The sequence below is a fragment of the Rousettus aegyptiacus genome, unplaced genomic scaffold, assembly GCF_014176215.1.
Source record: "Rousettus aegyptiacus isolate mRouAeg1 unplaced genomic scaffold, mRouAeg1.p scaffold_m13_p_1, whole genome shotgun sequence".
NCBI lineage: Eukaryota > Metazoa > Chordata > Mammalia > Chiroptera > Pteropodidae > Rousettus > Rousettus aegyptiacus.
This window is the reverse complement of record NW_023416284.1, coordinates 98,231,399-98,246,723: the sequence shown is the minus strand read 5'-3', so window position 1 is coordinate 98,246,723 and position 15,325 is coordinate 98,231,399. Positions and strand designations below refer to the sequence as shown.

The window sequence follows — 15,325 nt, the reverse complement described above, 5'->3', positions numbered from 1 at the left end:
TGTTCACAGTGTATATCATTCTCTTAATTTTTGTCAGTCTGATGATAAAACAAATATATCCCATTGTTGTTTTAATTTGCATTTCTTTGACTACGAGTTATGTTGAGCAACTTGACTTTTACTTCTTGTCCATTAGTATTTCTTTGCTAGTGAATATCTCACTAATGTATTAGATCCTCCTCTATTTGTGTTTATATCTTTCTAGTAGATTTTGAAGACTTCTTGCATATTACATACAACAATGCTTTGAATATTATATATTGACCTAGAGATGTTTTTTCTTAGTTTATCTTTTTTCACCCTTTATTCTATTAATATGGTATATTATACTGAATGATTTTCAGATGTTGAACCAATCTTGCATCACTGGGATAAATCTTACTTAGTCATGATGTATAATTCTTTTTTTTTATGCCATTGCATTCAGTTTGCTAATGTTTTATTGAGGACTTTTGTGTCTACATTTATTACAGACATTGGTCTATAATTATCATTTTTGCAGTGACTTTGTCTGGTTTGGCTATCAGGGTTATAGTGACTTCAGAGAATCATTTGAAAAGTGCTTCTACCTCTTCTATGTTTTGGAAAAGATTGGGAAGTATTGCTATTACTTTTCTTTACATGTTCATTAGAATTCACCAGTGAAGTCATATGATCCTGGGATTTTCTTTATGAAAAGTTGTTGATTACTAAGAAACAGGCTTGAAAATAGGCTTAGAAACAGGGTTGTCTCAGTAACTACAATAATTAGGAGAAGCAACGAATGCTCCTCACCTGGTCCTAGATTTTGGTTTCTAATAATATTCTTCCCTTAAATGCTTCTTAGCTCCTTAGAGGGCAGCTAATTCCACGTTGGAACAGGAGAACTCAAGATGGGTTGGAGCATCTTGTTGCTGTCGAGTGAAGATGAATGCAAGAATTTTGGCGGTGAAAGGACACAAGAGCCAGCTTAAATGGCTCCCAGTAGCCAAACTGCGACTATGTGAGCACCAAAGTGAAATAGCAGTCAGTTTATTAAGGCAAGATAAGTCTCAAAAAGTTATGGGTATATAACGAATTTAAAAAAGGAAGACATAATGTCTTTTCTCTATAAATAATGAGTGCTATACCTAGGCTGATTTTTTTCCCCCCAGGAAAAAAGTTTACATTTAATTTTATGTGTATTTTCAGAGTGGGTGGAAGTGTTTCCGTGCCCTAAAGCTAGTAAGTCACTGTCAGTAAGGATCATAAATGACTTCTAACCCATGATCGCAGTGGCCTTTTTTATTGATTGAGAGTGAGCTGATTATTTGGCTATCACCTCCCTGATGAACATCTCTCTTCTCTGGTCTGAGCTGAGATTCTGAAACCAGATTTCTCCTTTGCAGGTTGGTTCCCTGGTTTACTCTGTCAATAGGGGCACAGGAGGGAGACTCAGGAGCTGGAAGAAGGGGGTGGAGACGGGATGCACTTCTTCCTGTTTGCATCCTCTTCCTGTGAGTGTCACACAATAATGCATTTTACCAGGGCAAGGGCATTCCTTTCCATGGCTGCAGTTGGCTCCAATTTGTTGTTTTCCCCACTCCCAGTAACAGCTTCATGGAACCCCCTCAGACACCGGTACCAGACTTCAGAGATCTGGGCCCCAGACCCACGAGGCCCTTCTCTGGGCCAGAAAAGAAGACACATGCAACCTCACTGCTAAAAAAAATTATGGTGTATACATTTTTGCCACAATAATCTAGCTAGGTTAGAACGGATATGTGATTAACAAATTCATATTAAGAAAGAAACTGCTACCTTACTCCATTGTGAAGATTGAGACATGAGCCAGTGACTTACTTAAGAAAAAAAACAAGAATGATATGTATGCAGACTTTCATAATAACACTGAAAATAACATTTGACAAATAAATACAAAGAGGCTCATCATCCCTTAAAACTAAGGGTCTAAGGCCATCAACGGATTAAGTGTGGAAGTAAAATTCTTGACTTGGCCTTAATAAAATAAAAAGAAATACTAGGTCACAAGTCCCAAGACTATTAATGAGAAACCTTAAGAGGTATTGCTTGTTGGGAGAAATAGTTAGAGGATTTAAAATACTGCAGGGGTCTCTGAACTGCTCAGAAAAATAAGGGATACAGATTAGAGGATATTTACATTCTGTTTACCTCAAGCATAGGAAGTGATCAGACAGGTGAAAGAAAGACTTTATTCTCATTTAAACACACTCAGGTGCCACTTCTAGTTAGGAAAGTGTGAAGGAGCCATCTGCTTCCTGGGATGGTCAAGTCTAGATAGAAATCCTTCATTGGCTATTCAATTAAAAGGTCCCAAAAGAGAAACAGAAGAATGAGCTACAGAGGAAGCAAATAGAAAACAAGTAATGAGATGATAGACCAAGGTGCTAACATATCAATCATTATACCCTCAATGTAAATAAAAAAATTTTTTCCTCTTAATTTTCCAGGAACCTGACTCTCGATGCAAAATATGCAGACACAAAACAATGGAAAGTGTTGTATTATTCATTTAAATGTGGAAGATGTTTGTTGTAAGAACAAGAATTTGCTAAATGAACTGCGCTGATCTGACTCTTCCTTGTAAAAATCAGAAAGGCTCATCTCTGAGTCAGAAATTTCAAAACCTCTAGACCTACTTTCCCTCCTTGTGGGCCAAATGAGTTAAAGAAGCAGTGAAACTGGCAGATTTCAATCCTAACACAGTTGAAAGCCTGATTTCTGATATTATTTATAGAACAAAGATAAAAGGAACTTCAGTAAAATCTTATCTATGTTGACAAAACAAACAGCCAAACCTGTAGAAAGCCTTAAGAATTTACTTGAGCCAAGATTTTGAGGGTATGCCGGAAGCAAGATCTAACGGATTGAAAAAATGCTTTAGATAATGGCAGTTTTGAAATTCATTTTTTAAATATATATTTAGAATCAAAGGAGAAAAAGTAAGGAAGGTTATATGAAAGCTATTGGCAGTAAATTAAAGAGGCTGGAGAAAGCAAAGCGGGGAAATCTCTACTTGAATAAAAAGGAAAATGGAGAGATTTATACATCGTTTACAATGGTGGGCACAGTATAGTTAACGTTGAACAATTACGGCAAATAGAGATGATATGTGGGCAATGATAATGACAGAGTTTTGATGTTATTGCCGACGAGCCTGTTTTTGAGGGATCTGGAAGTGAAAATTACTCTAACATTCCAAAGACATGTTATCTGAGAGGTAAAGATGAACTTTTTACTGAGGAAGCTATAGGCCTGGGATGTGACTATCCACCATGATCTGCCCAGTTAGGAGTTAATATCCAGACCATCCTGTGTGGTTACTTTCAGTCCCTGGGCTTGTCAGGACTGTGTAGTCCCCTTTTCGTTCACAGCTATAATGATCTCTGCAGGTATAAAAATATGATTTAAATCTATTTATTATTGTCTATATTTTAAACATTGCTACGTTTACGAGTTTTAATTTTTAAAGTTAGGTAAGTTGTAATTCTTTAAAATTTGCAGAGACAATAGGACCTTTGATTTGTTCTCATATTCAAACAGCAATCAGTTTGGGTTTAAAATTCTAGAGTCATAATGTTCTTTACACACCATCTTGCCATCTCTTTACATTTGTTACTCAGAGAAGAAATCGGATTCCTGCTCATTTAAATTCTTCTGGAGAAATTTTTTTTTCCTGTTCGTTTAGTGGCAAGAGTCTTTTTACTTAAATTTAAAATTTTTCACTTAGAATCTTTCTAGTCTTAGTCTCACTTTATGAATTATTACTTTCATTGTTGAACTTTCTCCCAACCTCTAATTATAATTTCTTTTGGGTATACAGAGGCGCTTTTTTTTTTTTAATTGAGGTATTATTGGTAACCAAGAAAATATTAGTTTCAGGTGTATAATATAATGGTTTGATATGTGTATATATTATGAAATGATCACCGCAATAAGTCTATTTAATACCACACAGAATTACAGAATTTTTTTGCTTATGATGAGACCTTTTAAGATCTACTGTCTTAGCAACTTTCAAATACGCAATATGCTATTGTTAATTATAGTCACAGCGCTGTACCAAAAGATTTTTAATATACGTTTTTATCTCTGTTTATGTTCTACTGTTCCTTGTTATACTTAAGAACATCTCTTATTTGTAGGTTGGATTTAAATGACTTTTCCTCTGATATAGTTCTTAGCTCTTCAGATATATTTTACATTTGGGAGTAGTTCTGAATTGATTTGTTGTTCACAGCATCGCATCTGCCTTTTATTGCTTCTAGTATGGAATCTGCTGGAGGTTTTTCTTCTCTTGTCACTGTCCTGTCCTACATGACCCTGTTTCCTTTTCCTTTTCATCTAAGTCTAATCTGGTTTATGGTGGTCATGTCCTCTCAAATCGTTTCTGGGGTTTGCTGCACCTCTGTGAGCTCCCAGGCCGTGTTTGTGACAGTATGCCGAAGGCGAGCGCAGGGTGTATGCTACCTTGGTGATGAAGAGGGTGTGGGCCTCACACCAGAAAAAGCCAAGTGAAACAGGGTGGGACTGAGTAAGGACAGGATGCAGAAATAACGTGCGTGTTAGGTACTGTAAGTTCGAGCACTTTCCACATGGACCTCATTTAGTCCTCACGGAAAACCTAAAAAGGAGATATCATTATCCTAACATGTATTTCTGTGTGTCTGACACTCTTATCTATGCTGAACTGAACTGGATGGGGACAGAGAGTGGGCCACAGGGGAGCAAGGCAGCCCTCTATTCCCCTGATAATATTAACACTTTATCTTTTTTTTTTTTTTGTGGTGCCATTGGTTAACAAAATCCAAGAAGTTTCAAGTGTACAATTCAACAATAAAGCATACACATATTGCATTGTTTTATCACTTTATTTCTTTTGACACAAAAGTATTCTTCTCATTAGAATTTTGTGGGGCTTGTTGAAAATGTAATTGTCATAACCCCCGAGAACAGGAAAGTGAGGTTTGGAGAAGTATAGTGGGGAGCGAGCCCTGCCTCTTGCTTACGTTGTCTGTCTTTGACGTCTGGAGCCAAGGCATGTGATGGAAATAGAACAGCAGACTCAGAACCTCCCAGTAGTGGCATCATATCCTGTTATGCAATTTTTCGGATCCTCTAGTTAGAATGTGTCTCAGGAGCCACAGTGGTAGTTGGAGTTGGTGTCCATGAAGGATGAGGACGGTTAGGCTCTCGGGGCTGCTCTGGATGTTTTTCATCTCAGGTAGGTGAGGAAGAGGCGTGAGCAGGTGAGGCTTCTGCCCAGGACCTCGGTGGGTCACACCAGGAGAGAAGTTTCCTTTTTGTTTTAAGTTCCAGGGGGATATGGCTACCCAAGGTAGAGTCAACAAATAGTTAATCCAGGCCATGTTTCTCTACTCAAACCTAACAGAATCAGGGGAACATATGGGTCTGAGAACAAAAAGGGAAAGATGGTAGGGAAACAGGATGTCTGCGCATTTTGGTGTTGCCAGAGACATGCAAATACCCTGGATGGGAAAAACGATAAGGTAAATGTGAACTTGAAATGATCTAAAATAATTTTATTTGAGTTTAAAGGTTTTGTTCTTATATTCCATCATGGTGCTTTTGATATTGACAGTTTATTAAATACAAAAACTGTAAGTTATTCAACAAATATTCCCCAGGGTTCTCCCATGGGACATGAAATACGTTAATGCTAAGGACACGGAAGTGAACAGAAGACACCTTCTGCCTATTTTCACTTATTGATAAACAATATTTGTTAACATTATTACCTTATAATAATATGTTATTATTAACATATTAGAAGGAATTCCTTTCTTGAAATGGTAGAAGATACAGTGCACAGATAGCATGTCAGTATTAATTTCTTATTGTCTCCATTCACAGTAGATAGGCTAGTTTGTAAGGAACCCTAGTTTCCTGTAACTCCTACTGTCTAAGTCCATTCGGGCTTCCATAACATAATACAACAGACCTGATGCCTTATCAACAACAGAAATTTATTTCTTACAGTTCTGGAGGCTGTAAGTCCAAGATCAAGGTGTCGTAAGATTGGGTTGTGGTGAGTTCCCTCTTCCAGTTTGCAGACTACAGACTTCTCACCGTGTCCTCATATTGTGAAAGGGGGCAAGGGGGGTCTCTGTAGCCTCTTTATAGGGGCGCTGATCCTGCTGATTTGCAAGAACCATATGCAGTTTAGCTCTTGTAGTTAAAACAAAACAAAACAACACAAAAATTACTCACGGTGAAGACCTGGGTTTGGTACTGGCTTGTAGAGAAAGTTGTATCATCTCTGGGTAGTCGAACAAGAAAAAGAGGGGGTACCTTTCTCCTTTGTTCCAAAGAGAGGAAAGTTATTTCTCATGGAACTTAACTTTGATTCTTTGCTTATAAACTCCAAGCTGCACCTAAATTACAAGAGAAAACGTATACCCAAGAAGAGGGGCAGACCCTGACGTTGGACTGTCCCTTCTCCCGTGAGCTGTACCTCTACAGCCAGAAAGCATTGCAGAGGCGAACAGCTGGAGGAGAATTTGTGACATTGGTAAAAACAGAGAAAGGCTCAGTGATGTACAATGAAGTCCAGGTGGGGAGGTACTACCTAGAGCAAATCCCTGAAGACAGCAAGCTGCGCATCCATATGGCCGACCTTCAAGTAGAGGACTCGGGATTATATCGGTGTGTGATCTTGCAGCCTCCCAAAGACCCCGTCATCCTGCTCCGTCCTGTCCGCCTGGAGGTGACCGAGGGTGAGTGACTGAGGCTGGAAGGGAGAGGATGGGGAGAGCCAGGCTGGGTGGGGGTCAGAGCCATGTGGCAGCACCAGCAGAACTGCGGCTCAGGATTTCTAGCAGCCCGTCTTTCTCCCGGAGGCTTCTTGTCTCTCATTTGAGAAGCATTTGGTCCAATATTGAGAGGTGGTTTCTGTGTATGGAATTCCTAGTTTGGGGTGTGGTTCTAGCGAGTGGGATACAGCGAAAGGTGAGTGGTAGACTTGGGATAATTTAGTCTCATTCTTCAGGTCTCCACGTAGAAGTAATTTCCTTGAGAAGCTGTTATGGTTCACTCTCCCCCTCCCAAACGTGCATTATACATGCTTACAAAGCAGTGCTTCTCAGGCCTTACTGTGGGCACAAACCACCTGGGGATCTTATTCTGAATTCAGACTCTGATTAAGGGAGTCTAGGGAGGGACCTAGATTCTGCATTTCTCATCTGCTCACAGGTGGTACTGATGCTGTGGTCCATGGCTCCCTTATTGGGTAGCAAGGCTTCGGAGCTCGTTTTGTGTCTGTCCCCTGTCATTGCAACACTGTGTCACTGAGTAGTAGAGGCCTGTTTACTCCCCCGTCTTCCCTGCACATCTCTGAGCACTTTGCGGGAGGGGCCTGTGCCTTGCTTAGCTTTGTATATCCAGCACATAATGTAGAGACTGGCCCACAGTAGGCCCACAGTAGATGTTGATATTAAGAAAGGCAAAGGAAAGAGAGACAGGTTCAGGTTCTCAGCACCTGGGGAATTCTAAGCCTAAGAAACACAGGCAATATATACAATACATTAATAAAAGATGCCTTGCGAAGCACTATGCCACAGGTACAGATGAGTGCAAGGCAGAGTGCATGGGAATCAGGGAATTATTCTTGAAGAAGATGGGGGGATATGGATTGGTGAAGAATAGCAGGCAAGTGCATCTCCAATGACATAAACAGAAAATTCCTTCCTCCTTCTCTCTCTTACTCTCGCTTTCTCTCCTTCCCTTTCTTTTTTTCCTTTTTCCTTTTTCTGACCTAGGCTAACCCCACACAATTTTTTAGTACTTAGTAAAAGAAAACCTTGCTTCATGAATGGCCATGTTCATTTCCCTTCTCAGCTCCATTTACCCTACACCTTCCTATCCATCCATCCATCCATCCATTCATCTATCCTACATGTCTTCTTGCAGATATTTCAAGTACACCTTTCTCAGACAAGTATCCTACTCAGAGTTTCATCCTTCCTTCTATCACCACTGAGGTCCAGAGCATGCTTCATACCAGCTCCAGGGCTGTGACTCAACTCCTACCCATGTCCACTGCCAGCCTCTCCTCTCCTGGACTCGGAGTCGACCCCACACAGGGGCCAGATGTCATCAGGTATGGATTCCAGGTCTCTGGGACCTTGATTTGGTAGTCACGATTCCCAGCCCATGTGCTGAAAGGATGTGGGGGAGTGAGGGATGGGGGAGGGTGAAGCACAGGAGCAGACTTGAGTTACTTCAGTCTGGCGGAACTTCCCAGGGGAGGAAGGAGGTGGTGCGAGGGTGAGGAGGAGGCTCTTGGTGAGGCTGCCACTCTCCTCAGTTCACCCTCTGTGTTTCCTTGCATGCCAAGGGAGAGAGGAGAGGGAAATTGCATCTTTGCTGAATTGCAATGGACCTCAGCTGAGCCCAGGAGTCTTATGGCATAGTGGCAAAGCACTTTGAGGGACCTTGGATTCTAATATCAGCCAGCTGACTGACTGGCTGTGTGACTTTGGGTGAGTCAGGAACCCTGTTTGGCTTCAGTTTCCTTGTCTATACAGTAGGGAAGCTGGGAAACTGGGGGTGGAAGTGATAATCTAGCCAAACAATTCTCAGCAGCTCTTGGGTGTTAGGGTTACCCAGAATATTTGCCTTTGCTTTAGTTTGTTTGCGCAGGTGACCGAAGAGCTGAGACCCCGGTCTGGGGATGGATGGCGAGACCCCTCAGAGGAAGCCACTCGTCACTCTGTCTTAGGGTGTGTTCCCCAAATGCAAAAGGTTTTAGGAAGCAATCCTAGATAAAACCATTAGGGAAGTGGGACCAGGTGAGAAGGAAGCCTAGCAAAGGGAGTCATAACCAAGCTGGGTCCCACAAGGGGAACTCTGGCTCAGCTGTGCAGAGGGCCCTGGCGACCCATGGATTACACCCAGAGTTGTCCCTATCAGGAACCAGCAGCTGGAGTATTTATATTCCCACATTCCCAGTGTTTGGTAAGGGTTGGCCCAGGAGCACATGAGTTCCCCAGCACTGCAGGGTTCTGGCAGCCTTCATGCGTCCTCCAGAAGGGTTGCATGGTGGCCCCTGGAGTGGATGCGCGCAAGAGCCCCGTGCATGAAATGTTAGAGGACTGGGAGGGGACATGGCAGGACACTGGCAGGAGAGACTGGGAGGAGGTGGACTTAGCTGAGCCCAGGGCTGAGACCTTCACGAAGCAGAGCTCAAACCCTGAAGGGCCAGAGAGAGACTGGCTGGCCAGCCCTGCCCTACTCCCTCGCCAGGGCCACCAGCAGCTGAACTTGACAAGCCCCCTTCGACATCTAGTTCCCAGTGATAAAGGACAGTTTCATAGGCTGGGGGTAGATTTCAGTGCAAAAGGCCATTTCCTTCCGTTTATTGCCATTATGTCATTTGTTTCTTTGCTAACTTGTACATTCGGTTGTAAGCTTTGTGTAGGTAACTGTATTAATTTAAAAATTACTACTTTACTTTATTTCTTACTTGTGCTTGATTCTACTTCCTGCTGACTTTTCTTTTATTTAAAGTTTTTAATTTAAATCTTTAATTCATTCTTGGGAAGGGAGATATTATGCTATACGATATAAATTGTAGAAAATAGGAATTTTTCTTTATATTATACCACAAGACTATTAACTAAAAATCCTTTCTGACATCCTGGGCTGCTGATTGATTTCTGTAGATATTACATTCTTATACATTCTTATCATGCCATTTAGCTGTGTTATAATCTATTTTTATATCTACTGAATCTAGACAGGCCAAGTGTCCTCACTCATTTCTACCCCTTTCTTATGCTTTCTACCGATGTTTTCCAGGACATTTAGAATCATTTTTGCTGAAATCTATACAAATTTATGATGGGATTTTGACAAGGATTAGATTTTTTCTTTCAGGTGAAAGATGAGGAAACTGAGGCCAAGGAGATAAAATGCCTGTCTCAGGAAGCAGGTGATGATGCTGAGGACAGAGAATTTCCTGGCTCTGGGACCCCCTCTCTGCACTCATCACAATGGAGGAAGAGGAGCTTATTTAGCCTACCCTAACCCCCTGCTGCCTCTTCAGGACCTAATTTTCTCCACTAAATATAGGAAATAGGGCAAGCTAAATGTATAGAGCCAGTCATTATGGGGAGTGTTCTGGAATGATGTATGCAGATGAAATGAGGGGTATGAAGACTTATAGAGAGTGAAGCTCAAGTATGAAGAACTGTCATCGCCAGCAGTAACATTAAGTCTTGTCTCTCCCCCAGGATCTCTCTGATCAGCATTGTCGTTTGCGTGGTGTGTGGAATCCTGAGTAAGAGCCTCGTCTTCACCATCCTGTTGGTTGTCACCCAGAGGTCATTTGGACCCTAGGTCTATGAACCCACAAGAATGATCTGTGACCTTCATGTACGTCCATCTGGCAGTTGTGACAGAAGAAGACTGTGAAGAGGAAGGAAAGGAGTGAGACGATGACTGAGTTGAATATGTAACACAGGTTATTTATAAGGCTCAGGAGCCTACCTTCTTGGCCCTGCTAACTACCCTCGTTTCACTAATAAACTTGAGTGTGTGCTTTGTTCCACCAGAAGAGAAGATACAGCCCCTAACATACCCTGAGCCACAATTCCATCAGTAGTTCAGGGTTTGCATTAAATAAAGACATAGTCTAAAGCTTTTTGCTGTCACTGTCTTGAGGGGGTCATGAGGTACAGAGGGCACAGCTACAAAATCTGTGTTAGTTCCCGTCCTGGACCATAGTATTTTGGCCTGACCTGGACAAAGCTCCACTACAGAAGAATTCTGCTCTCCCACCACTGGGAGTTTCTTCTCTCTAGAATCAGACTCTTGGGTTTCTCCCTTTATCTGTTGCCCTTTCCAACACTCCCAGTAAAGGGTGTTGAAAACTATACAATGAGAATTCCTGACGCCACAATGAAAATTCCATATTTAGGAAAGAGAAACCAAGTTAATCAGAATGCTGCATCCTGGGGACATACTGGGAGGGTGAGGTAGGATTCACAGGATAAGACCGTTAGAGAATATCTACTGTGCGCTTTATCACTGGATCCTCAGTACAAGGCAGGGAAATGTTTGACTGGAATGAGGCCACATGAGTAGTAAGTCACCACTTACTGGAAGGTACAAAATCTGACGTGGTTCTTCATGAAGACTAAGTCCCCCAAAGCCAGGAGTTCTTCCTATCATGCCTTTAAATACCTCTTTTCCTTGTATCACACATGGGGCAGGGATACATTATTCTTGGCTGGTAGTTCCTTTCATTTAATAGTTTGAATATTTGATTCTACTCCTTTGTGGCTTGTAACGTTTATGCTGAGAAGTTCAACAATAATCGAATAGATTTTCCTCATAGGTTACCGTCTCCTTTTCCCTGGCTGCCCTGAGATTTTGTCTTTGTTGTCAATTGAAATAATTGGGTGTTCTGTTGACTTCTTGAATTCTAAGCTCCAGCTCCTTCCTTAGATTTGGGAAATTTATATCAATTATTTCTGAAAATAGTTTCTAATCTCAACTCCTTTTTCTACATTTTGAGAATGCCCATTAGTCTTACGTTTCCTCTCCTGATGGTTTCAGCTAGTTCTTGTATTTCTTTCATTGTTTTTCATTCTTCGATTTCTCTCTTCTTCTGTCTGATTTATTTCTAGATTTCTGTCTTTGGTATCACTGATCCTTTCCCTCCATTTGGTCCTCTCTATTTCCCAAGCTTGCTATTTCACTTTTCATCTCTTTCAGTGTGTCCTTTATCTCCAGAAGTTTTATTTGACTCTTTTGAGGGTTTCAGTCTTATTGCTAAAGAATTCATTCTGCTGGTCTAGTTTTGTTTTTTTTCCCCCAGTTCCTGTAATTGCTGATATGAATTGATTTGGATCTCACTGAGTTCTTTCTGAAGTACCATCCTGAATTCTCTGTCATTTCTATGTCTTTAAGCTTATTTTCTGGAGATTTTTCTCTTTTTTTCTGAGCTGCATTGTCACCTTCGTTGTTCATGGTGTTTAATGGACTATTTCTCTGCTGGGTATTAATGGAAATGTATCCTGTTCCCACCCCCCCAACCCCAGAAAATATTTATTATACAAAGGCCTCTCTAGCCTGGTGAAAAAAGGCACTATTCTTTTGGTTTCCAGTAGGTGGCGTCGAAGCCTCTTGGGTCCCTGCTTAATATACAGGCTTAATAATACCTCTTTTTTTTTTTAACCCGTTATAGGTGTTTAACGACACTCTCTACCCTCAGTCTCAGTCTGTGTCAGTGCCATTGACAGTTTCAGTTAACATTGGTCAGATTCCCATGGGGCTCCATGGTCTTGGGTCTCAGAGAACATAACATGGTGCTAGAGCATTGTTTGATAGGGGCTGTGGCTGAGCCTCGGTTTTGAAAACACTGCTGGTAAAAATCAACTGTTGTTTCTTTGCCATCCTCGATTCTTTGCTGTCCCTGCTTCTCTGCTTTTTGCCCTGATAACTGGGACCTGCGTCTGGTCAAGTGGAGCTCACAGCTATCCCAGGTATGGCTGTTCAGGGAACTCGCCACATCTTCTCCCTCACCCTCCTCCTACAGGGAGCTCCGGCTGCGAGAGGCAGTTTCTTTGTTTCTTCCAGTCCACCACCTAACATCCAGGGTTCTCACTCCCTGGTTTACATTTGTGATTAAGGTTTATCTCTTTTAGCACAATTCACATACAATGAAATGCACATATCTTAAATATATAATTTAATGAGTTTTGAATAATGCAAGTAACCTCCTTCTGTATCAATATATAGAACATATTCAGTACCACTTCATCTCCAGAGGCAACCATGACTATGATTTCTTTCACATAGATTTGCTTCTAGAATTTCTTATAAGTGAAATCACAGAGTATATACTTTTTTGTGTTTGGCATTTTTCACTCACCACAATGTTTTTGAGTTTCATCCATGCCGTGACATGTATCAGTAGTCCTTTTTCTTCCTAAGTAATATTCCATTGCATGAATATACACATTTGTTTATCCATTTACTTGTTGACATTTGGGTTACTTCCAAACTTGGCTGTTACGAATAATGGTGCTGTGATCATTCTTGAACAAGTCTTTTATGGCCATACATTATAATAGTTTGCTAGGGCTGCCATAATAAAGAGTCACAGAATGGGTGGCTTAAACAACAGAAATTTGTTTTCTTATAATTCTAGACACTAGAAATCCAAGATTAAGGTGTCAGCGGGGTTGGTCTTTGCTGAAGCATCTCTGCTTGGCTTATGGATGCCTGTTTTTTCCTCCCTGTGTCTTCGTATGGTCTTCCCTCTGTACTTATCTGTGTCCTCATCTTCTCTTCTTATAAGGGCACAAGTCATTTGGATTAGGGCCCAGACTCCATTTTAACTTACTTGCTTCTTTAAGGATCCTCTTTCCAAATGGAGTCATACTCTGAGGTACAAGGGATTAGAATGTATGTGAATTTGGGGGAACTCTATTCAGCCCTTAACATGCATATTCCTCTCAGAGGAGTCTTTTTTTTTTTTTTTATAGTAGTCTATTCTTATTTCATGGAAGGCTTCTCTTTTCTTTCTAAAGATATGATGTATATGGCTGTTAAATTGTTTATTCAGGGCCCTGTGTTAACTGTCTCTCTCATATTCCTTTAATGTTTAAATTTTGTTTAAATTTTCATGCTATTTATTAGAGGCTTTCCAAAAAGGTGTTGTGGCACATATTTCATATTATTTTATTTTTTTTGGTATATTTGAAAATTTTAAAAATTAGAGAATAAAAACTACAGCATAAAAATTATAGGAAATTCTCCATGTGTGTGGTTTGCTGAATGTTGGTTTTTATTCTAGAACAGAGTTTCTAAACTTTGGTCCTATTGACATCTTGAGCCAGATAATTCTTTGTTCTGGGGGCCGTCCCATGCATTGTAGGATCTTTAGCAGCATCCTTGGCTTCTACATACTAGATGCCAGTAGCACCTCCCCCTCGGTTATGACAATCAAACTTTTTTCTAGATATTGACAAATTTCTCCTGGGAGACAAAGTCACCCTCTATTAAGTACAATTGATCTAGAATACTCAGACAAAGTCCTCTGTACTTTTTGAAGGATGCCCAGCTCTCAGTATCTGTAGTATTTTCCTGTGAACTGGTCATCTCCTACCAGAAATGAATCCTCTAACATTTCTATCTAGGCTGGGGAGAGGGTACAAGGCTGGCTACTAATATTCTTGAATCTCAGTTGCTGTTGTGATTCAAGATATGCAATATCAGGATAATCATTGATATGGAATAAGAACTGTAGAATATCTCCTAGAATGTAGAGAGAAAAAGTCATTTAATTTTAAGGTTATGAAACAATAAGGAAAGGGAGACAGAAAATGCTTAAGTGCTGTCAGACCAGAAGGACAGACCAGAAGAATAAGAATAGAATTAATGACGTGAGGTGTTGTAGAGGAAAACTTTCTTGAGGTGAAGAAAATCATGTGTATTGATTAAAAGGACATTCTGCATTCCAGGCAAAATCAATGAAAAGAGATCTATATATTATCAGTTAGATTAGGCTTGTTTCTACTGGAGCAATTCAGAGTCTTTACATGACAAAGTCTCTTTATTTTCCTGTGCGGTGTCTACTAATGGCTCAGACAAACTTAAGGACACTGTCCCCTAAGGTTGGCCTTCAAACTATGGCCTCTCCAAGTCAACAATTGTTTCTGTAGTAGGAGAAGGAAGTGCCAGAAAGATAAGTGATTAAATGCTCCTGTCCAGAAGTGACATTTCCACTTACATTTCTTTGGACAAATCAAGTACTATTGTCTTGCTCGATTTTAAGGGGGCTGAGAAATAGGATTCTTCCAAGTGTCTAAAAATGAAGATAACTAAATACAGTTGAACAGTAGTAATGTCAACCATTTTGTGTTGAGGCATAGCTGGCAAACATTTTCTTTTCCATGATTACTAAGGAAAAAATCTACAAGCATCAATGTTCTAGGAAAGAAAAGGTTACTTCTAGAGAACTTAATACAAAGTCTTGGTTTCAGAGTTTTCCGCCACTGCACTAAATGCTAGAAGACAACAAATTAGCCTCTCTTGAGAACAGGAGGAAATATTTTGATTCAGTAATTTTATGCCTCATTAAATTGTCCTTATTTTGTAAAGACAACTCAAGGAGTTTTCGTATAAAAGAATCTAAGGTATTTTTCTTTTAAAAATATAAATTGAGATTTATCTTCAGTTCACTGACATAAAGTAAAAAACAAAATGACAACTGACAAAGCTGTGGTTTATAAATATGGAGTATATCAGAAACCAGTGAGACTAAAGATAAGTTCAAATAACTACTGCAATTCTG

General features: G+C 40.4%; 1 protein-coding gene across 1 annotated transcript; it reads left to right on the top strand.

Moving 5' to 3' along the window:
* The first annotated feature begins 5,127 nt into the window (after positions 1-5,127).
* On the top strand, positions 5,128-11,421 carry LOC107499100 (triggering receptor expressed on myeloid cells 1). The gene is made up of 4 exons (XM_016122959.2): positions 5,128-5,224; positions 6,390-6,737; positions 7,930-8,119; positions 10,254-11,421. Exons 1-4 carry the CDS (start codon positions 5,176-5,178, stop codon positions 10,357-10,359), a joined length of 693 nt encoding a protein of 230 aa, XP_015978445.2. The 5' UTR covers positions 5,128-5,175; the 3' UTR covers positions 10,360-11,421.
* Positions 11,422-15,325: the final 3,904 nt, after the last annotated feature.